This window comes from Cavia porcellus, unplaced genomic scaffold (assembly GCF_034190915.1).
Source record: "Cavia porcellus strain 051 isolate PalLab524CR breed Dunkin Hartley unplaced genomic scaffold, mCavPor4.1 scaffold_31, whole genome shotgun sequence".
Classification (NCBI taxonomy): domain Eukaryota; kingdom Metazoa; phylum Chordata; class Mammalia; order Rodentia; family Caviidae; genus Cavia; species Cavia porcellus.
The window spans coordinates 30,320,397-30,339,467 of NW_026947514.1; the positions used below are offsets into that span (position 1 = coordinate 30,320,397).

At 36.3% G+C, this 19,071-nt stretch overlaps 1 protein-coding gene across 28 annotated transcripts in view; it reads right to left on the reverse strand.

Annotated features, from left to right (window-relative positions):
- The window catches only part of Sipa1l1 (signal induced proliferation associated 1 like 1), a 334,454-nt gene that overhangs the window by 49,519 nt on the left and 265,864 nt on the right, over nucleotides 1-19,071 (reverse strand). For all 28 annotated transcript variants that reach the window (XM_063241579.1, XM_063241588.1, XM_063241597.1 and 25 more), the window contains 4 exons: nucleotides 17,653-17,756; nucleotides 14,014-14,171; nucleotides 6,010-6,583; nucleotides 5,178-5,452 (listed from right to left, as the gene is read on the reverse strand). In XM_063241579.1, the coding sequence (XP_063097649.1) occupies nucleotides 5,178-5,452; nucleotides 6,010-6,583; nucleotides 14,014-14,171; nucleotides 17,653-17,756 (1,111 nt within the window). The remainder of the gene's footprint in view (nucleotides 1-5,177; nucleotides 5,453-6,009; nucleotides 6,584-14,013; nucleotides 14,172-17,652; nucleotides 17,757-19,071) is intronic.

Consider the following 19,071-nt stretch of genomic DNA (forward strand, 5'->3'; position numbering starts at 1 on the left):
AAATTGGGGATCTAAGAGAGGGTGTAGTTTTCAATTTGTTGGGATCATATGAGTCAAGGAATAAACTGGGAGAAATCTTAGAATTTGAACAGCCAGCCAAATTTAGCTTAGGAGGGGGCGAAATCAGTTATAGAAACGCTGGAGTTATTAAATCTCTAGGGAAAAAGCATAATCTGAAATCAGACTTCACTTTTTTTCAAAAAAAAAGAAAGAAAGAAATTTTTCATAGCAGGGCTGCCCCAGACAGTAGCCTGTGTAAACTTACTCACAGGTACAAATATCTTGTCACGTTAGCCTCATTTTGTGCCATCATCTAAAATTCCAACTCTCAGGAAATCTGCAGTTCACTTTCTATTCTTTATGCCCAACATTGAGGAGAGATATAATCTGTTATGAACTTGTTTGACAGACAAATTCTACTCTCACTAAAACATTAGCTCAATTGATGATTTAAATCTCATCACTTAAGTGGAAAAATGATTTTCTTTCCTAAAAGGAATTTCAAGGACTGGAAAACACAGGGAAAAATCTGGAAAGAAGGTGTTAACAGAGTACCAACTACTTTTCATCTGACACTTTTAGAGACACTGTAGGAAGAGGCTGAAACAATGCCATCCAGGACAAGTGAAGTATGAGTTACACATATGTGCCACAAATGTAATTTTAAAATTTCTAGTAGCCACATTAGAAAACACAGCAAAACTGGTGAAATTAACTTACTAATACATTGTATTTAACCCAATATATAAAGTTTTTATTATAACAATTTTAAAAATTTAAGGTATTTTATGTTCCTTTAAATCTGAATCACATTTCACACTGAGCTGAACATCAGCCACCCACCATTTCTGATGGCAAGGGTAACTACCTGCTGGCTTTCTGGGCTTTTATCACTGTAAAACATGAGGATGATACAACTACCAAGAAGTGTGCAGTACACTGAGGAACAAAGATAAGAGTTGGCTTTTAATGCCATGCATTGAATGTTCAAGAAAGGATTATCTTTGTTATCTGAACTAAAATTTATTGTTAAAGAATCCCCAGTACTAAAAACAATTTTTTTGAACTAACTATAAGAATACATATAATATGTTATGGGCTGAGCACAATCTAGCCACATGGCACCAACTTTATGTGGTGAATACTATTTTTATCTCCACTGTGTAGGTAAGGAAATGGAGGCCCAGACAGATTAACTTGCTCCAGAGTTTACACAGCCATGAAGTGGCAGAACAGAAGTTAAATCCACGAAATCTGTCTACTTGATGGTTAATCTTAATCAAGTCATTTCAGCTCTCTAGACGTCCTTCATCTGTAGTGACTATCATCTTTCACTCAGGACTAGTCTATGACCTCCTCTCAAATCAACAACTTTTATAAACTCAACTAAGTGTGCTCAGTAAAAATTACAATTTGGTGCTAAAAGTGACAAATGGTGACCCACTGAAATCATAAGGTAATTGAAAAGTCATTCTATCTCTTTCATTCATTTCTTCTCATTTCACTATATAGGCACTATGAAATCTGGAGAAATGTTTGAAAAGTACATATAGTGAACAGAACACCTCAAAGCTTTCACTTATCTTAAGGATAAGTTTGGTGCCAAGAAGCCACGTGACTTTGATTCAGAAAAAATACGCAATTTATTTCAACCCAAAGCTCTTCATCTGACAAATGGGATTTAAGCCAGATGAAAATTTTTTTTTTTTTTTTAAATCGGTACCGGGGATTGAACTCACGACCACCTGCTTGCAAGGCAGGTGTTTATGCTGCTGAGCTAAATCCCCAGCCCCAAGCCAGATGAATTTTAACAGTAGAATGGTTTGGCACTTTCAAATTAAAAAAAACCCTTGTGATCTGTTTTTATTTAAAACATTCTTTGATTCCCAAATCACCATCATAAAGTAATTTGGTCATTTTATTAACGTTTTTGTTTTTAGCTTGATTGCTTTCATGATGGGAAGGTGATAGAGAGGAGGGGGAGGGGACACTACCAACTCCACACAATAAATGTTAGCATTATGTGCTGCAAACATGCACTAAAAAAAAAAAAAAAAACAAAAAAAACAAAAAAAAAAAAAACTAATAATAAAATAAATAAAACCTATAGGCTAGTGGCCTCACAGAGTATAGGTTCACCACTCCCGTACAGTACCATTCAGAATAACTCAATCTTTTTTTTTTTTTTTTTTTTTGTCTTTTTCCTTTTCATCGGTACCAGGGATCGAACTCACGACTGCCTGCTTGCAAGGCAGGTGCTTATGCCACTGAGCTAAATCCCCAGCCCCCAGAATAACTCAATCTTCTAACCAGGTATTTTTCCTTATCAAGACGCTTTCAAGACCCAGGTATCTGAAGATGAGGGTTTACTCTGGATAACCCCCTAACACCTACACTGAGCTTTTTTTCCTGCTTGTCTGCTCACTCTGGAGGCATCTACTGTACTCTGCAAACCTCATTTTCTATTTTCCTCATCACTTCAATGGTCATAAAGCTGCTATAAGAAGTTTTTTTTTAAAAGCCCAAAGCACAAAGTAGGAGTTCAGAAATTGGACTTTATTTTCTCTGGCCCTTTTCTTTTTTTTTTTTTTTAATTTTTATTTAAGGAGAAAAGAAAAGAAAAAAAAACAGTGAAGGGTACAAGTTATACAGATTTACAGAAGAAAAAAAATGCGCAGTAGGAAATCACTAGTTAATAGATTACATATTGCCATCTTAGAAATAATTGTTCAAGTCACAGAATTAAAGTTTGTAGAGTGGACATTCCAGCAATGATACTGCAAACAGTTCTGTTCAATGATCCATTAGAACTCTGTGATATCATTTTCTGTCTTATACACTCTGGCCCTTTTCTTAAAAACCTGCATTTGGAAACAATTGCTTATTTTACAAGAAAAAAAAAAGGCCTATTTTATGTAATTGAAAAAGCTGTCCTTTCAAAGTGAATAACCCTCTCACGTAACCTAGAAACTTAGGGACTAGTGCGTCCTTGGGGTCCTGGAGAAGGCCTGCCCTGTCTCCTTCTGGTGCTGCAGGTAAAAGGAAAGGCTGAGAAAGAGGAGAGTGACTAGTCAAAGAACAGAGTAATTAGCTGCTAGGAAAACAGCAGTGGGAGTGTGAAGTGCGGAGGAGAAAGAAAAATGACAGAAGAGCATTATCTTATTTTGTTGAAAACTGTAACAAGGTGTTAATGCTTCAACAGCTCTTTCTGAAGTCATTTCTAGAGGGGGAGGGCAGGTTTTCAGTCTTCCAAATGCACCATGTCCCACCTGCTCAAAAGGTCTGAAGTGGCTTTTCAGACAGAAATCACAGAGAGAGGGGCAGAGGAAGGTCATGGCTGTGGACTCATGTCCAATAATGACCCATCATCCAGCCTCCCATCCCAGCACCCTGAAGATACAGGCTGGCAGCTGGGCTGGCTATGAGGAGATGACAGGTACCATGCTGGGAGAGGCAGGCAGATGGCTCATTCACCCAGTGTGTCCTAGTGTCACCCATAGTGGCCTGCAGGAGATGTGGCTCTGCCACAGTTTGAAGCTGACCACATGGGGAATATTCACACTTTGGCTACAAATTTAGCCCTCCCAAGCCCTGCAAACAATTCACAACTCACTCTAGTGTGTAAAGACAAGGGTCTGTGTGAGCATACGGAACAGCAGGAACAGGGGCTGGATTCTAACTTTGTCAATTGAGCTTAAGAAGTTACTAACATTTCTGAGTCTGTCTCCTTTAAAATAAAAACAATACTATAACCTCATTGTATTATCTCACTGCACTTGGTACATTAAGGTAAAAATATTCAATATACATTTTTTATCAACCTACCAGAATGATAAATGTAGCCTAATAACTATGCATAATTTCACTGTCAGTAATGTTGCCCTATTTTGTCCAGATGCACACCAACCTATTTCCCCCTCCACTGTCCACACAGATTTTGGAACCTAGAAGTATGGGAAGACCTTCTAGGAGCAGGTAAGATGGCATATCTCAACGTCTCTGGGCTTCATTTTTGATGACAGTCTGTTTAGACCAGTATCTATTAACTCTTAATTGTGTGTAGCTAAGGTTGGTATTCATCAAACTTGATTATTTCCTCTAGTTCATAACTATCTCTCGAGACACCAAAGAACAGTGGGCAGGTGACAACTGGAAGGATGCAAGGTATCTAGAGTGTTCTAAGAAAGAGCCCCACTGTCTCTCTGAGCCACAGTGAGTGATGTTTTGAATTTCAGGGTGTCAGAAAATAGATGATGATGAACCAAAAAAGGTGAACAAGCTTCATCATACCTAGTTAATTAAGACAGACCTGTTGGGGGCTGGGGATTTAGCTCAGCGGCACAAGCACCTGCCTTGTAAGCAGGCAGTCGTGAGTTCGATCTCTGGTACCGATAAAAAAAAAAAGATCCCACCAAGACAGACCTGTTTAGGGTAGGTTTAGAACATCTTCCCATCAAAAAATAGCTGAAATAAAAAGTTCTGCATATAATACTTTGATTTTTTGAGAAACCCAGTCATGCAAATGAAAGTATGTAAGATTTTCAGAGTAAAGGATTTTTTCACTAGATTGTGACTTTGGCACATAATCTGCAAGTTTTGGACAGAATGGGGTAAAAGCTTTGAGCCCTTATTTCTGTAGGGTCATCTATATATGAGTTAGGTTTTTTCCTGACTGCATTTGCTGGGAATTGGCTTCAAATAAGCTGATACTGCTCCTGGTGTCTTAGCAGCTTGTTCTTCTGCCCTCTCTCAAAGGAAAGGACCAAAACTTGCAGTTTTGGACAGAATGGAGTAAAAAAGGGAAATATGAATGTTGTGGAACATAAAAGAAGAAAACTAGACAGTCTGAGATGCTGAGTATCTTTTATTGTTAACTGTTCAATGTTTCTTGACTATTGGTATGAGGCACTAAAAATGGTTGTTTATCAAATTTCTATATCTGTTGCAGCAACTTTATAAACCCAGCAAGGTGAATCTTAGGACTGGCCCAGTCTGTCATTCTTTCTAGCTGCTGTGTCACATACCAAAAGGCAGCTGCATCCTGAATCAGACTTTCTATGGAAGGAGCTTTGAACATATGTAATCTGCTTCTCACAATTCTGTTTCCCCACCCATCAGGAGATGTAACACAGGGCACATAAACCCTGCCTCAAGTGCAGCTGTCAACTCAGACCTACCTCCGTGGGGTGCAGTCATCATGGGGGGGGATGATGACAACTTTCACAGTGACAGATGTCCTCAGGAGATCGATCATCTGCTCATGACTCAGGGTGGCCACAGCCACCTTGCAGATTTCCACCAGTCGGCTTCCTTGCCTCAGCCCTGCCTGCCAGGCATAGCCATAGGGCTCCACATCTGCGACAATGCCCTCATAGTTGACATGGAATCCTAGCTGTCCTAGACCATTTCTTCGCAGAGTCATCTCCACTGATTCACAACCTTTTGAAACAAACTGGAAATCAAAAGCACTGGAGTTTAATGCCATAAGGTATTAAGTGATGTACATAGAAGGAGAAAATTATTGCAAGTAGAGTTCTTTCTGAATACTAGCCAACTGAAGAGCATCTAGTTATTTCTCCTTCATTAGTTTCTGTTCATTAAGCCAGACGGAGCATATGTATTGCATCTAAGGAGCTCAATGGCTTACCTAAAGCTAAAGGGAAACCTCTAAGGGAGACTTACAGGGAGCTGGCAGTAAAGAGAAAACTATTTTGCTACTCAATTTGCCCTTAAGTCACAACAGCAGATACTCAAGACAACTCTTCAACACCACCAGACTAGCTGGGCTACATTGGTAACCAAGGCAGTGGGATCAGGGCAGGTGCAAGTGAGTTTCTAATACAAACACACAGTAAATGACTTCTTCCTGCCTTGTTCTGCTACATTTCTGAGAAATATTAGAAAACACAAAGTTGAGATAAATTCACCAAGGAGTTTCCGGCTCTAGTCTGCACTGAAAACTTTATGAAAGAGAAACTGTACATGAATGTGTGGAAGGAAAAGACTCACCTGCAACCTTTTGACAATTTCTTTGATATCCTCATTGCTAATGAAACTCTCCACTGAAACACACTCCCCTCGCTCATAGAAGATTTTGAGGCTGGTATCAGTTGAAGTCCAACCTATAACATCTCTGCAGGAACAATTGAAAACCACGCTCTTTGTTTCCTGCTCAATGAGGACAATGAACTCACTGGAGACACCCAGAAGGCAGTCTATCTCCATAGCTGTGTTGTAGTCTTTGGCCCGGACGGCCCACACGATGGCCCCCATGCTACTAAGCTCAGCTCCTGGATATGGCTTAGATTTTTCCTTCTTCTTGGAGGCCAGAGAAATAAATGGGAACTTGCCTGAAGGGTCAATAGGGGTGTTGGTAACATTCTTTTCTGCTAGGTCTTTCAGGTATTCTTGGCGAGTTCGAGTAGCCATGGCCCGGAACTTTTCTGATTTATGAGCAGCATTTTCTGCATTAATCACTTTGGCCAAAAGAAAGTCCCTGAATACGTTTGATTTGGGGAAAGTGACTCCTTTAGGGATGGGAGGTCCAAAGGAAGGCACATCTCTAGACCTGGTGACAGCCACACTGAAGGAAACAGAAAAAGGAAAGTGACATGTCAATATTTTTTAGTCTCATAACAGAAGAATAAAATACATTTTCACAAAGGCAGTTTAGCTCAGTGGTAAAGTACTTCCCTTGGATAGCACCCACACCCCCACCCCCACATAAAAGGAATAAGAATAAATTTTTAAGTAAATACATTATTTGTTGATCTATGTATGAAGCATTATGTAACTGGATTAAAAGCATAACTTTAAAATAAAAATGCAGAGTAATGAAATGATTATGATTTTTATGTAATAGTAACAGTGCTTTATATTTTATTTTTTCCTTGTGCCAGTAGAGATAGAACCCAGGGCTTCCTCACTGAGCTATATCCTAGCCTGCCTGCTTGTAATTTTGAGACAGGGTCTTGCTAAATTGCCCAAATGAGGTTCAAACTCACAATATTCCTGCCTTAGCTTTCCAGAAGTGCAAAAATTACAGGTACACGCTACCACTTTAAAATAGTATTTTTAATCTGAGCTGTTCTTTTCTCCAAGTATCTATTTTTGGTATGTGATTGTGACAATCTATTTTTGAGAAACATATTTTCCTTTTCCCATTTTTTAATGCAAGACTAGCATAAGAAAATCTTTTCATCATTTTTTCTCCATTTTATCACTAAAACCAAGCCTAAGGATCCTACAAATATTAATAATAACCTCAAAGAGAAAAATAATAACTTTCTGTTAAGCAACAAGATGAGAAGTTAAGTGGAAATGGAGAATTTTTTAAATTTGTTTTTTGTTTTTTAAACCATGGTCCAAGATTCCATGTGATAGCCTCAGCCAAATTTGGCAGGAGATGGCTGGAAATGACACTAACACAGCAGTCTTTCCAAATGATTTAAAAGTAAGTCAATTATGCAATTGTACTAGGTATTGAGAGAGCAATATAAAATTTTTTCCTGTGAAGTCCCAGAATAAAAAGAACAGAATCAGAGATTGTATACCTTTTAAATTAAAGAGCTCTGTTGCATGTTTTAAAAACAATATGCTTTAAGTTATTTAGCTTTATTTTTTGAAAACTGACTACAACTTATTATATTTTGATGAAGTAGAAAAGCTACCCTTCAGCAAAATATAATTGAGAAGATGCTGCTAACCACTGGTTCCCATGTGTTTTGTTTAAACAAACAAAAAGACTATGTGGTTCACTTTTTGAGAGGTGGGGCAGCATTTTCTAATGGAGAAGAAAATTCACAGAATCCTCTGTGCACATGTACTACAGCCTAATTACACCATTATTAGAATGGTAATTTTTCTTGTTTATTGTGAACCATCTGGCTTAAATTCTGACAGCTGTATAATTTTAATTTGATTATGTTGTTTTCTTCTGAAGTCAAGCAAAAGATGCTGAAATCTAGATTTGCTAGGTGTCCCAAGAAGAATCTTATAAAGACACAGAAATATTTACTATCTTTCATTTTAAAATTGGCAATTTGTTTTCTTGTTAATTTTACTCAAATCATTATTCTTTCTCAAGAAACAACTGTGATTTCATCTTAACTAAGGAGAGGAAAATGATTTGCATAGGGTGTGATTGTGAGCACTATCTATTTGCTCACTATATCCACTGGCTTTCTACAGGATTTTTTATTAAGTGATATAACTTTAGACAAATATATACTGAGAACTTAACAATAATCAGAAGCCTCTAGAAAGAACTGTGAGGAAAAGTACTGAATCTTTAACATGTAATTATCAGTGATTCACCATGTTATGAGGTAAATGATACAGACAGTAAAATCAGCTTTGCTTTATAAGAACAAGAATCCTTACAGAGGATGAGGAGGATACCCTAAAATGCTCTTTTCAGATTGTTTTATTTTGAATACATCTAACTTCCAAGGTTTCTGCAAGGTTAAAAACTCATTCATTTAGATGCCACAAATTCTGAACTCTTGATAAAAAAGCTTATTTTATGCTAAACAGAATATTTTGCTTTGATTAAAAAAAAATCCTGTCCTAGCATTTCAGTTTGCTATACACAGATACCTAAGACATAATTATATGTGGTTCCTGCTATTTTTAAAAGCAAATTTTAAAGAACCATTGCCTACCACACTTTATTTAATTAGCAATAGTGTATCTTAGAAATACTATATTCTTTACAATTATTTTATAGCCATGCCTTATTCAGCCAGAAATGTTGAGGACCAAAAAATATAGGTGATGGAATTTTGACAGTTGGGAAAATGGAAAAAGTTAACAACAGAAAGAAATTTAAAGATAATGGTCTTCAAATTCTTCCAAAACAATTTTTGTGTGTGTGTGTGTGTGGTACTAAGGATCAAACCTAGGGCCTTGTACATGCAAGGCAGGCACATCACCACTGAGGTATAATGCTAGCCCTATAAAAATTTTTCACTATGTCAAGCTCTCAGTTACCCACATTGGCAATGAACTTTTGATACATCTGCTTCAACTCCTGAGTGTGATGGTACATCACACCTGGACTTGAATTTCATCCTAAAATTCACTCAATATTGCATTCTACCAAATAATACTTGTATTCATTTTAACTTAAAAATATATTCTCCAAAATCTTTGAGAAAGACAGAGAGGCCAGGAAGGCATCCCGTGCTTACATCTATGTGAATAGCTGGTACAAATTCTTCACTTCTCTAGGGAACAAACAGATAGTGCTCACAAAGAGAGATGATTTGTATAAAGCCGTTGGACAGTGCCAGGTTAGAAGTTAACCTTTCTAGTTAACCGATCCAGTTAACCAGGATCGCTGGAGCATTTCAGTAAGCACTTTAATCCTAGGTGGTCAGGGGAATATTCCAGGTGAAAAGAAAAGCAGCAATCCAGAGGATGAGGGAGAGGCAGGTATGTGTGAGATGAGGAATCCAGCCCTGAGGGCAGTGTGTTCACAAGACGGAGCACTGGTGTTCTGGACAGATGGAGCAGCTCTACAAAAGTAAGCTAAGAGTAAGGAGAGGCGCTGGTAAAAGAGACAAAAGAGGGTGAAACAGAAGTTGCTAGACCTGAAGGATCTCTTGCAGCAGGCTCTGCTAGAAAGTCTTTTTCCTAAGTAACAATATTCAGATTTTTGTCTTAAAAAGGTTGACTCCATTGGGTAATAGAGATGCTGATTAATTGTGGTTTGGCTTTTTGTTAAAAAAAAAAAAATGTTCACCACTTGACACAGCTTGGCTCCCCTGGCCCAATATTTCTTCTTGAGGAACCCTGCAAATATCTTTAAAAAGAGAGAGAGAGAAGAAAAGCGGACAGGACATTTAATATATACATACACACTCCCTTGTCCACAATGAATACTTAACTCTTAAATAGATGTAAAGCAATCTTCCATGGCACAGAAAAGAATCTTACAATTTAAGAGGCTTCACAATTGGATCTAATTCCATGTGGTTTTTGCAGTAAATCATACTGCCTCTTCAACATCTATTTTATTTTAACCACTGAAAAGAGAAAGCTTTCTGACAGAATGCATAGCCCTACCTTTCTAGACATAGATACTGACCACAATTAACAAGTGTTCTAAAAATCTCAAAGCAGCTGATTGATTTCTATCCTAATTTTAAAATTAATAATTCTTTAATTCCATCAAAGAGGGAGTCAATGGTCCAATTTACAATTGTTTAAGATATCTTAGTATTTTCTTTGTGGTCTTTTTAGTCTAAATTAGGATCTACACAAGGTCCACACACTGCCAATAATTATCTTTAAAATTTTTATTCTGTAATATTTCCTTCACTTCTCTTACTCTCTTATTTCTTCCAGTTTAGTTATTGAAGAAATTGAGCTGTTGTCTATCATTGAAAAGTCTGAATTTTGTTGACTACAAATATTTCTCTGGTCTTTTGTGTTTCTCATTTAACTGGGCTTTTTTAGAGGCTTGATCAGATTCAGATTTAATTTATGGAAGATAGGACAAGACTAATTTATATGTGAGGTTGTATTCTTCCATCATGAAACAGACATTTACCTCTTTCTGTGGTGTTACCAGCCTCTGATAATAAATGCTAGATCCATTAATACATTAGTTTTGGAGAAACGGTATCATCTTACACTGTGCTTTTACAAAACAAGCCCTCAAGGATAAGTGAAGTATATTTGGTTATTTGCTCTGAAGTCAAATGACCCCCAGACTGCTACACTTATTGAATTTGTACCTTTCAATAGTTTTCTGCATCCCTTGTAACAATAAAACACATTGACGCTTGTCCTTTGACAGCTCCTTTATCTTTTTGATTTGTTATTTCTAATTTGCTCTATCAGATGGACCAGGCAAATTAAGCTCACTACAATGATACAAATCAAATAATAGAGACTGGAGGGCTCTTTTCAGTGTCGGGTAAACTTTAATACTCAGGTTTAGTCAGTGATTTCTGAGTTCTTGGCTATAGAATGACTGTTCAAGGTTAACTGGCTTCTGGAATTACTCAGTTTTTCTTATATAAACTCAGTTATTAAGAGGGGTACAGCACCACATTATTTCAAGACTTTATCTCTATATCCACTGTAGAAATTCTGCTTTGTCCTTCTAGGACAGTGCCTAGCACAGATGAGTACTGGGTAAGATAACTAGTGAAAAATAAATGGCTACCAAAAACCTCCAAATTTATCTCTCTGTTACAAATTACCTTGCATGGTGACCCTGGGAAAATTTTCCTAAAACCCCATTTACATAAGGTTACTCTGATGGTCTAGCATTCCAAAGGCCTCTGCTACCTACTTTTCTTCCCTCCATTAGGAGCCTCCTAATTGCTTTTTATTCTCTTTGCTGTCTCTATGCTTCTGCATATGTTACTGACAACTCCTAGAATTATTCCTGTTGTTGCCATTGAATTCCATACATCTGAGCTTTAAAACACACACGAATTCCACTTTCTTACTTAAATATATCTTTATAACTTTGGCTTCTATTGACCTTTCTAATACTTTATTTTTTTTATCAGTATCGAACTAATGACCAAGCGCTTGCAAGGCAGGCGCTTATACCGCTGAGCTAAATCCCCAGCCCTCTATTGACCTTTTATCTCTCTACATCATAACAAGATGTTTTCTTGAGAAAATGATGCTTTTTTGTTCCACAACTCACATATCAAGTAGGTGGCAGTAAATATATGTAAGAGTGTTTATGGTAAAGAATGTTACAATCAACAAGTTTTAATACCCTAAGATGTGCTGTAAGTCTAAAATATATTCCAGATAGCCAAGAGTCCAAACAATATAAAGGTTTCAGTTTAAATGTTAAAAATCACATTAATTCACACTGAAATGATAATTATTTGATAAGTAAAATATGACCTGGGTAAAAAGAGTGTTAAAATTAATTTTACTTATTTCTTACTACTTTTAAAAACTGGCTATAGTATAAAATGTAAAATTAATATGGCTTCCATTATATTTCTGTTGTACAGTGCTGATTTAAATAAAGGCTTTAAAACAAGAAACTGTCTTTACAAGAAATTGAGTACTTTCCCATTCCCAAATTTATGTGTTCATTCAAAAAAGGATTGGAGCTTTCCATCTACAAAATAGAATGAAACCTTTTGCATGAATTCAATAGATAGCGTATTTCAAATGCTCAAGATATCTTCAAATGCAAATAGTTATCTCAACTGTAGTCAAATATTCTGTACTTAATCATTCCCTAACTTCACAAGTAGCTTTCAGAAGCTATTTCCTTAGTAGGTCCCACAGTAGTAGTTTCCCTTTGTGAGCCTGAAAAATTACAGACTTCCCTGGTCTTGAATGTTTACCTTGGTTTGGCATCTGAGAAGCTCCAGAACAGAACTATGTATCAGGAGCAAGAACTGCAAAGAGTTAGCTTCTAAAGCATGTGAGAGAGGCCACAGCAACACAGTTAGGATACTGGACTATAGCATATTTATGGCATTCCAATCTGTGTTACACACACACTGAGTACCACTTCCTTACTTAAATATATTTTAATACCTTAAGCCTCTATTGATCTTTCACTTCTCTACACTATTAACAAGATGCTTTCTTGAGAAAATGCCCAGTACAAGTCAGCTTACCTCTGGAAAGTTACTTGACCACAATGTGTTTCAATCTCATCATGAGAAAATGGGAATAAGCATAGTACCTCTTAGAAGTTTTAAAAATTAAATGAGGTAACACATGCAAATGAATAAAATAATACTGATCTTGTAATAAGAGCTCAATATATGTGGTCACTGTGACATGAAACAGGATGGTGACAGTTAGCAGCAATCTAAAGGAACCTAAATCAGGAGTCCCCCATCTCTTCGGAATTGAACAGCAAAACAGAAGGTGAACAAAGGGTGGGAGGGGAAGTTTCATCTATATTTATAGCCGTTCCACATCACTCAAGTTATCAGCGTTAGATTCTCACAGGTGTGCAAACCTTACAGTGTCTGCAAACCTTATAGTGATCTAAGTTGCATACTCATTTGAATTCTCTTGAACCTACCAACCCCCTAAATCTGTGAAAACTGTCATGTGAAGCTGGCCCCTGATGCCAAAAAGGTCAGGAACTGTTACTCTAAATTATGCTTGCATTACTCTGAATTAACCTGTATCACTCCTAGAATTAGATAGCTGTGGATCTTAGAAATCAACTTGTCAGTCTGGGTTGGTCACTTACTGTGCTGGTTACCCCATCATTTCAAAAACAAATACCCCAAATTAATAAAACCTACATATTCAAATGTTAGACATATGCTAAACTTTCATAATTGGAAAGGCTTGATACACATCAGAAAATATCTCACAAAAGCAAGGACATCCCTACACTTCTTGGCACTCCATCTACATCAATGCAGCATCACAAGCTCTTATTCCCTTCAGCACCAAACCCTCCAGTAGTGGCCTCTATGGATATCTGCCTAAATTTGGACACTCAAAAAACTAGGTTAACAAGTGACATGGCAGTAATCTCCACAAATGCTTAATAAAACTTAAAAATGTATTTACGAGTATACTTGTAAGTCTATCAAGGAAATCCTAAGACTGAACTGTCTTAGAGTGAGTCGAGAAAATATTAACTAGGGGTTTGGGCTTTACTGACAATAATTTTAAAAATGAATTTCTTTCCTCTACTTATTATGATCATTTATTTCTGCTCTTGCCATGCCAAAACCATATATATTTAGCACAATAAGTAATTAGCTGGTGAGTGACCAGATGGTATGTATGAAAGATATTGCCTAAGGACAAAGTACAAATGAAAATAGCAGGTGTTTAAACAACAAGGAGAATGCTGATGCCATCAGGTTATATCATTGTATAAATTCAACCAACTGCATGTACAATCTATGGAGAGAGAGAAATAAATAGTACTTTTTTTTTTCCGAATTGCCACTTCAGAAAATAGAGCTAGATGAGGTTTCTGCACAACAACCAGCCAATAACTCCCGGCCACTCCTACAGCACTGACCTATAACTGACACTTACCTGTAACAGACACCATCAGTGCAGGGGTTGTGAGCCCTGACAATGACGAAAACATGCTGAAAATGGGATCTGATGTTTTTTGGGCTGAATGGCTGTGCTCCAGGCTCTTGGAAAACAATTGTTACAATGTCATTTCCAATGTGCCGCTTCCTTAGGAGCTGTGTGAAAAAGTAAGCAACCAACATTAACTGTATGGTTGTGAACTCCCCGATTCCCTTATATAACTACACTTAATCATTACAAACAAGGGTAGATAATCTACACTATTACTGTCAATAACTTTGGTATGTCTTATCATTCCCTCCAGAGAAAGAATATAGAAATACATTATTTTGACGTCTGCATAAAAATACAGCCATTCAAATACTAGATCTAACCAGTAAGTCAGAAGTCCAGCGTATTATGCCAAGTCTGCAGTCTCATTCCATTTTCATATAAGAAAGAAACTTGCCATAGGGAAGATTTTTAGAAATGAAATCAGCTGACATAATTACATTGCAATTTATGTTCTGGCTTACTTTGTTTCATTTAAAGAGAATGTAGTTAAGGTGTTTTCTGATAGATTTCTGTGTTACAAGCTGGGAATATAAGCATTAACAATATTGCTCACTGTAATAAAGATTTAAAGACAGGTTAAATTTCAAATTTTAACAGCTTCTTTAGTTACAGTGAAAGCTGCTTAAAAACACTGTCTGTTTCATTAAATGGTTTTTCATATAGGGATTTTTCAAATTTAGGCACCAAAATATGCTAAATCAGCATCTTTTCAGGAGACATTTATAACACAATTTAATAGTGTAAAGAAAAACAACAAAATTTGTATTCTCATGTTTATTTTATGAAAATTCTTTAAAAAGAAAAACAATTACAAGTGACATGTAAACCCTCCATTATAACAATTTTTTCTAATGACATTAAGGTATACAAATCACATATCAGTATAGTCAGTGATCTAGTATTGGCTGCCAGCTGACTGGAAGAAACAACAGCCTTTAGGTTAGGATTGAGAAGTGGGAGTTCAAATGTTTGAGCAGTGTGCATCTACCTTCAGGAATCTGAAGCAACCCAAAATATCTTCTAATGAGGCAGTTTATTTCATTTCTAAACATGATAATATAAGCAGATATTATGCAAAGAAAGGCTGGCTTGACCTGATTACTATGAAGACTATATTAATTATTAAAATTATTATATACTCAGGTTCTTGGACATACCAGAATACTGATTATCTATATATTATGTATCATTCTTGCACAGATACAGTATCTTTTGCATGTGATGTTATTCTTTCAAAATGTCTCATATCTGACATTAATATCTTAACAAAGGACCCAACAGAAACAAATCTATTTTTCTATCTTATGTTATATAACGAAAAATTATATATATATATATTTTAAATACAAGCACAAAAGATTTTTAAATATTTTTCCATTTTTTCCAAATATAGTCACCTAAAAGAAGAAAATAATTCATTGCTAGAGAATAAAAATTTCTTAATATGTAGCAGTACAAATTTCTTTGTTATTCTGATTTAGGACCGTAACATTTCTGCCTTAAATGGATCCCCGAAAATTAAATAATTTAAATAGTTGTTCACTTAAATGCCAACTCACTCAACCCAGTACTCCAACTCAGTTAAAATAATCCAATCTTGTTATTAAACATTTTATCCTGTTAAATTTCATCTTTTTCTTATAAGAAGCTAAGAAGAAATGATCTTCCTCTAAAGAGTGTTACTATTCTTAATTCTTTTGTCTATTGACTAGTCAAAATAGGAAGACCACTATACCCTTCTTAGCATGGTGCTTTTGTCCCAGAGAAATCTAGAACTCCGGAGTTTGCAAAAGCCAAAAACTGTTGATAAAGTACAGATCAGAATTTGTCTTACAGAAGGTTTACTTAAGACTTATAGCTGATTCACTGCTTTGTTTCCTATTGTTGATTACATTAGTAATCACGAAAGGTAAAATTCTGTTACCTATATTTGTAATTTACTCAAACCCAAAGTGAAGAAGTGTTAGATTAGTATTTGGTTAAGTTTTATGAAGTAGATATGATTTACTCTGCAGCTAGCCCATGTTCTGTTAGTCTAACAATTGATGACAACAAAAATCTGTACTTTAAGATTAGCTGTAAAGGCTGGGGATTTAACTCAGTGACATAAGCACCGTGCTTGCCTGGCAAGCATGAAGTCATGAGTTCGATCTCCAGTACCTCCCCCACAAAAATATACAAAAAAGATTAGCTGTAAAACTAGATAGCTCATTCTGGTAATAGCCATGAAAATGAGTGTGTTAGTTCATGCCCTTAAATTTCAATTTGGTATCATTTATTTTGAAATATAACAACTATCACATAGTCTCTAAAACAACACTGCTAAATGTCCATTTTGCTCTGCAATAATCTGTCACCTCTTAATTTTCACATTTTACTATCTTATGTTTTATTTTTTGCATTTTTTTTTGTTTTTTTCCTTTTTTATCGGTACCGAGGATCGAACCCACGACTGCCTGCTTGCAAGGCAGGCGCTTATGCCGCTGAGCTAAATCCCCAGCCCCTATCTTATGTTTTATTATTATTATTGTCTTTTTTTTTTTGGTACTAGAGATTGAACTCATGACCATGTGCTTGCCAGGCAGGCACTTATGCCGTTGAGCTAAATTCATGGCTATTATTGTCTTTTTGAGACAGAGTCTCACTATACAGTTCAGACTGGCCTTGAGCTCACTTTGTAGCCCAGGCTGGTCTCAAATTCAAAATGATCCTCTTGCCTCAGCCTCCTAATTGCTGGGATTACAAGGCTACCTCATGTCTTAATACTATTTCAATAGACACTATGCATTTAAGGCTTTAGATTCTTTTCTTTTCTTTTTTTTTTTTTTTTCCGGTACCAGGAATTGAACTCAGGACTTTGTGCTTGCCAAGCAGCTTTTAGGTATTTTGGAAGAAAAATAAAAATTTATTATAAACAATAGTCATCACACTGTGAAAAGATATGCACATATAGTTAAGTTCCTTGTTGTCCCCTGATGAAAGTGTTATGAAAGAATATTATTTTTGAAATTCTACTAACATTTACTGTGACTTTTCTCCAAGGTAGTACACTGTCCTTTGAAATCTAGAACATTCTTTTTTTTTTTTGTCTTTTTCCTTTTTATCGGTACCAGGGATCGAACCCATGACTGCCTGCTTCCAAGGCAGGTGCTTATGCCGCTGAGCTAAATCCCCAGCCCCCTGTCCTTTGAAATCTAAATGAAATAGCATACTCCCGCTCTCTGTGGCATTGGCCTCTTGAGAAGAAACTTCTCCGCTCCCGTATATTCTCTGCAACCCTGCAGAGTCATCTAATCATCATGATTTCAACTGTCTCTACAGATTTCATGAAAACCTTAGTCCCTATGAGTGAAAAGCAAATGATTAATTCACAAAGCCATCCAGCTGGCTGTTAACCTAGAATTTGTGTCTCTTCATTTGTTTTCAGCTCATTTGCTATTCCTCACTTCCATAAAGCACAAAGCTTCCTGCTGCTGTGACAGGTGCAACGCTAAATTCTGGTTTTGGATTTACTAATTTGCCATTTAGGCGTCTGGAAAATGAAATAAGGGGAGAAGACACATACCACACAGGGTCCCTTACCTGTTGCTTGTTGTTAGGTGTGTACGGCAACATGGTAGAAACATGGAACATGATTTCATAGTCTTTATATGTTGTGTACAGAGAATGAGTTCCAGTAGAGTCAGCTACAGTTAAAAAAATATGTAAGGATAAGATAACTGTACGAGAAATAGGGGAAATAGTTCATCTAAGAGAAATAGCCTTTAAAAAACATTTAGAAACAAAACATTCTAAGCAAGGTTTATTAGATAAGATTGCTATCCTTTTTTAAAAAAATATCTGACCACCTCTGGCAGTCTGGAGAGGCATATAGATTGGATTCCTCCTCAGAACATTTGTGAATGCATAATTATATATCATTTTTTTAGAATTGAAAAATATAATAGTCAAATAATTTTTAAAGTGCTATGTACAAGATTTATGAGATTCAGAAACTAATGTATCTTCCATAATTCTGAAAATGGTAAATATAAGTAACAACGACAGATCTTCAATAATAAATAAGGTATGAAAATATCTGCTTTCCACTGGCAATACTGGTACAGATTACTGCTATTTAATTTTTTGGGGGGGTACCGAGGATTGAACTCATGACCTAGTGCTTGCGAGGCAGGTGCTTATGCCGCTGAGCTAAATCCCAGGCTCAATAATTTTTATGTGTGTTGTGATCTTTCACCTTCCTTAAGGAAAAAAAAAAAAAAAAACCTTTATTACCTAAATCCAAATCAGAGTTTCAGAATCAATGTACCCACAAATACCTGGAAAATAATGATAAGAGTTTTTAGCTGTTGAAAGAGAATATCTGTTTCAACTTCAAGGACCTCAACTCGTTATAAAATTGAACAGAAGTACATTCATATGGAGTAAACTTAAGCTTCCCTCAACTGTACTTTGAGGACCAGAACACTTTACTACATTTTAGATAAAAAAAAAATTATTTTGGTACCAGAAAATTGAACTCACAATCTCATGCTTGCCAGGCAAGCACTTAAAACACTGAGCTAAATCCCCAGTCCCACTTCACTGCATTTTAGGACTGATACTGTATGACAAAGGCTCTAGCACATATGAAAATTAAGAATGCATACTGTAACCTGGGGAACTAGTTTAACAGACAGACTTGCAAACAGTTGAATATCCTGAAAAAAGAAAATGAAGAGGACAGCAGAGAATAGAACTATGTCCCTTGCTCTTGGGTAGAAAGGCTAACACTGAAAATGGTCATACTCCCAAAATTGTTTTATAGATTTAAAGCAATCTCAATCAAAATACCATTAGCAAACCTTATAGAACTATAGAAAACTTTCCTAAAATTCATTTGGATCCAGAAGAGACCCAGAATAGCAAAAACAGTTCGGACAATAAAGGCAAGGCAGGGGCTTTCACAATCCCTGATCTGAAATTATACCACAGAACTACTTAGATAAAAACAGCCTGGTC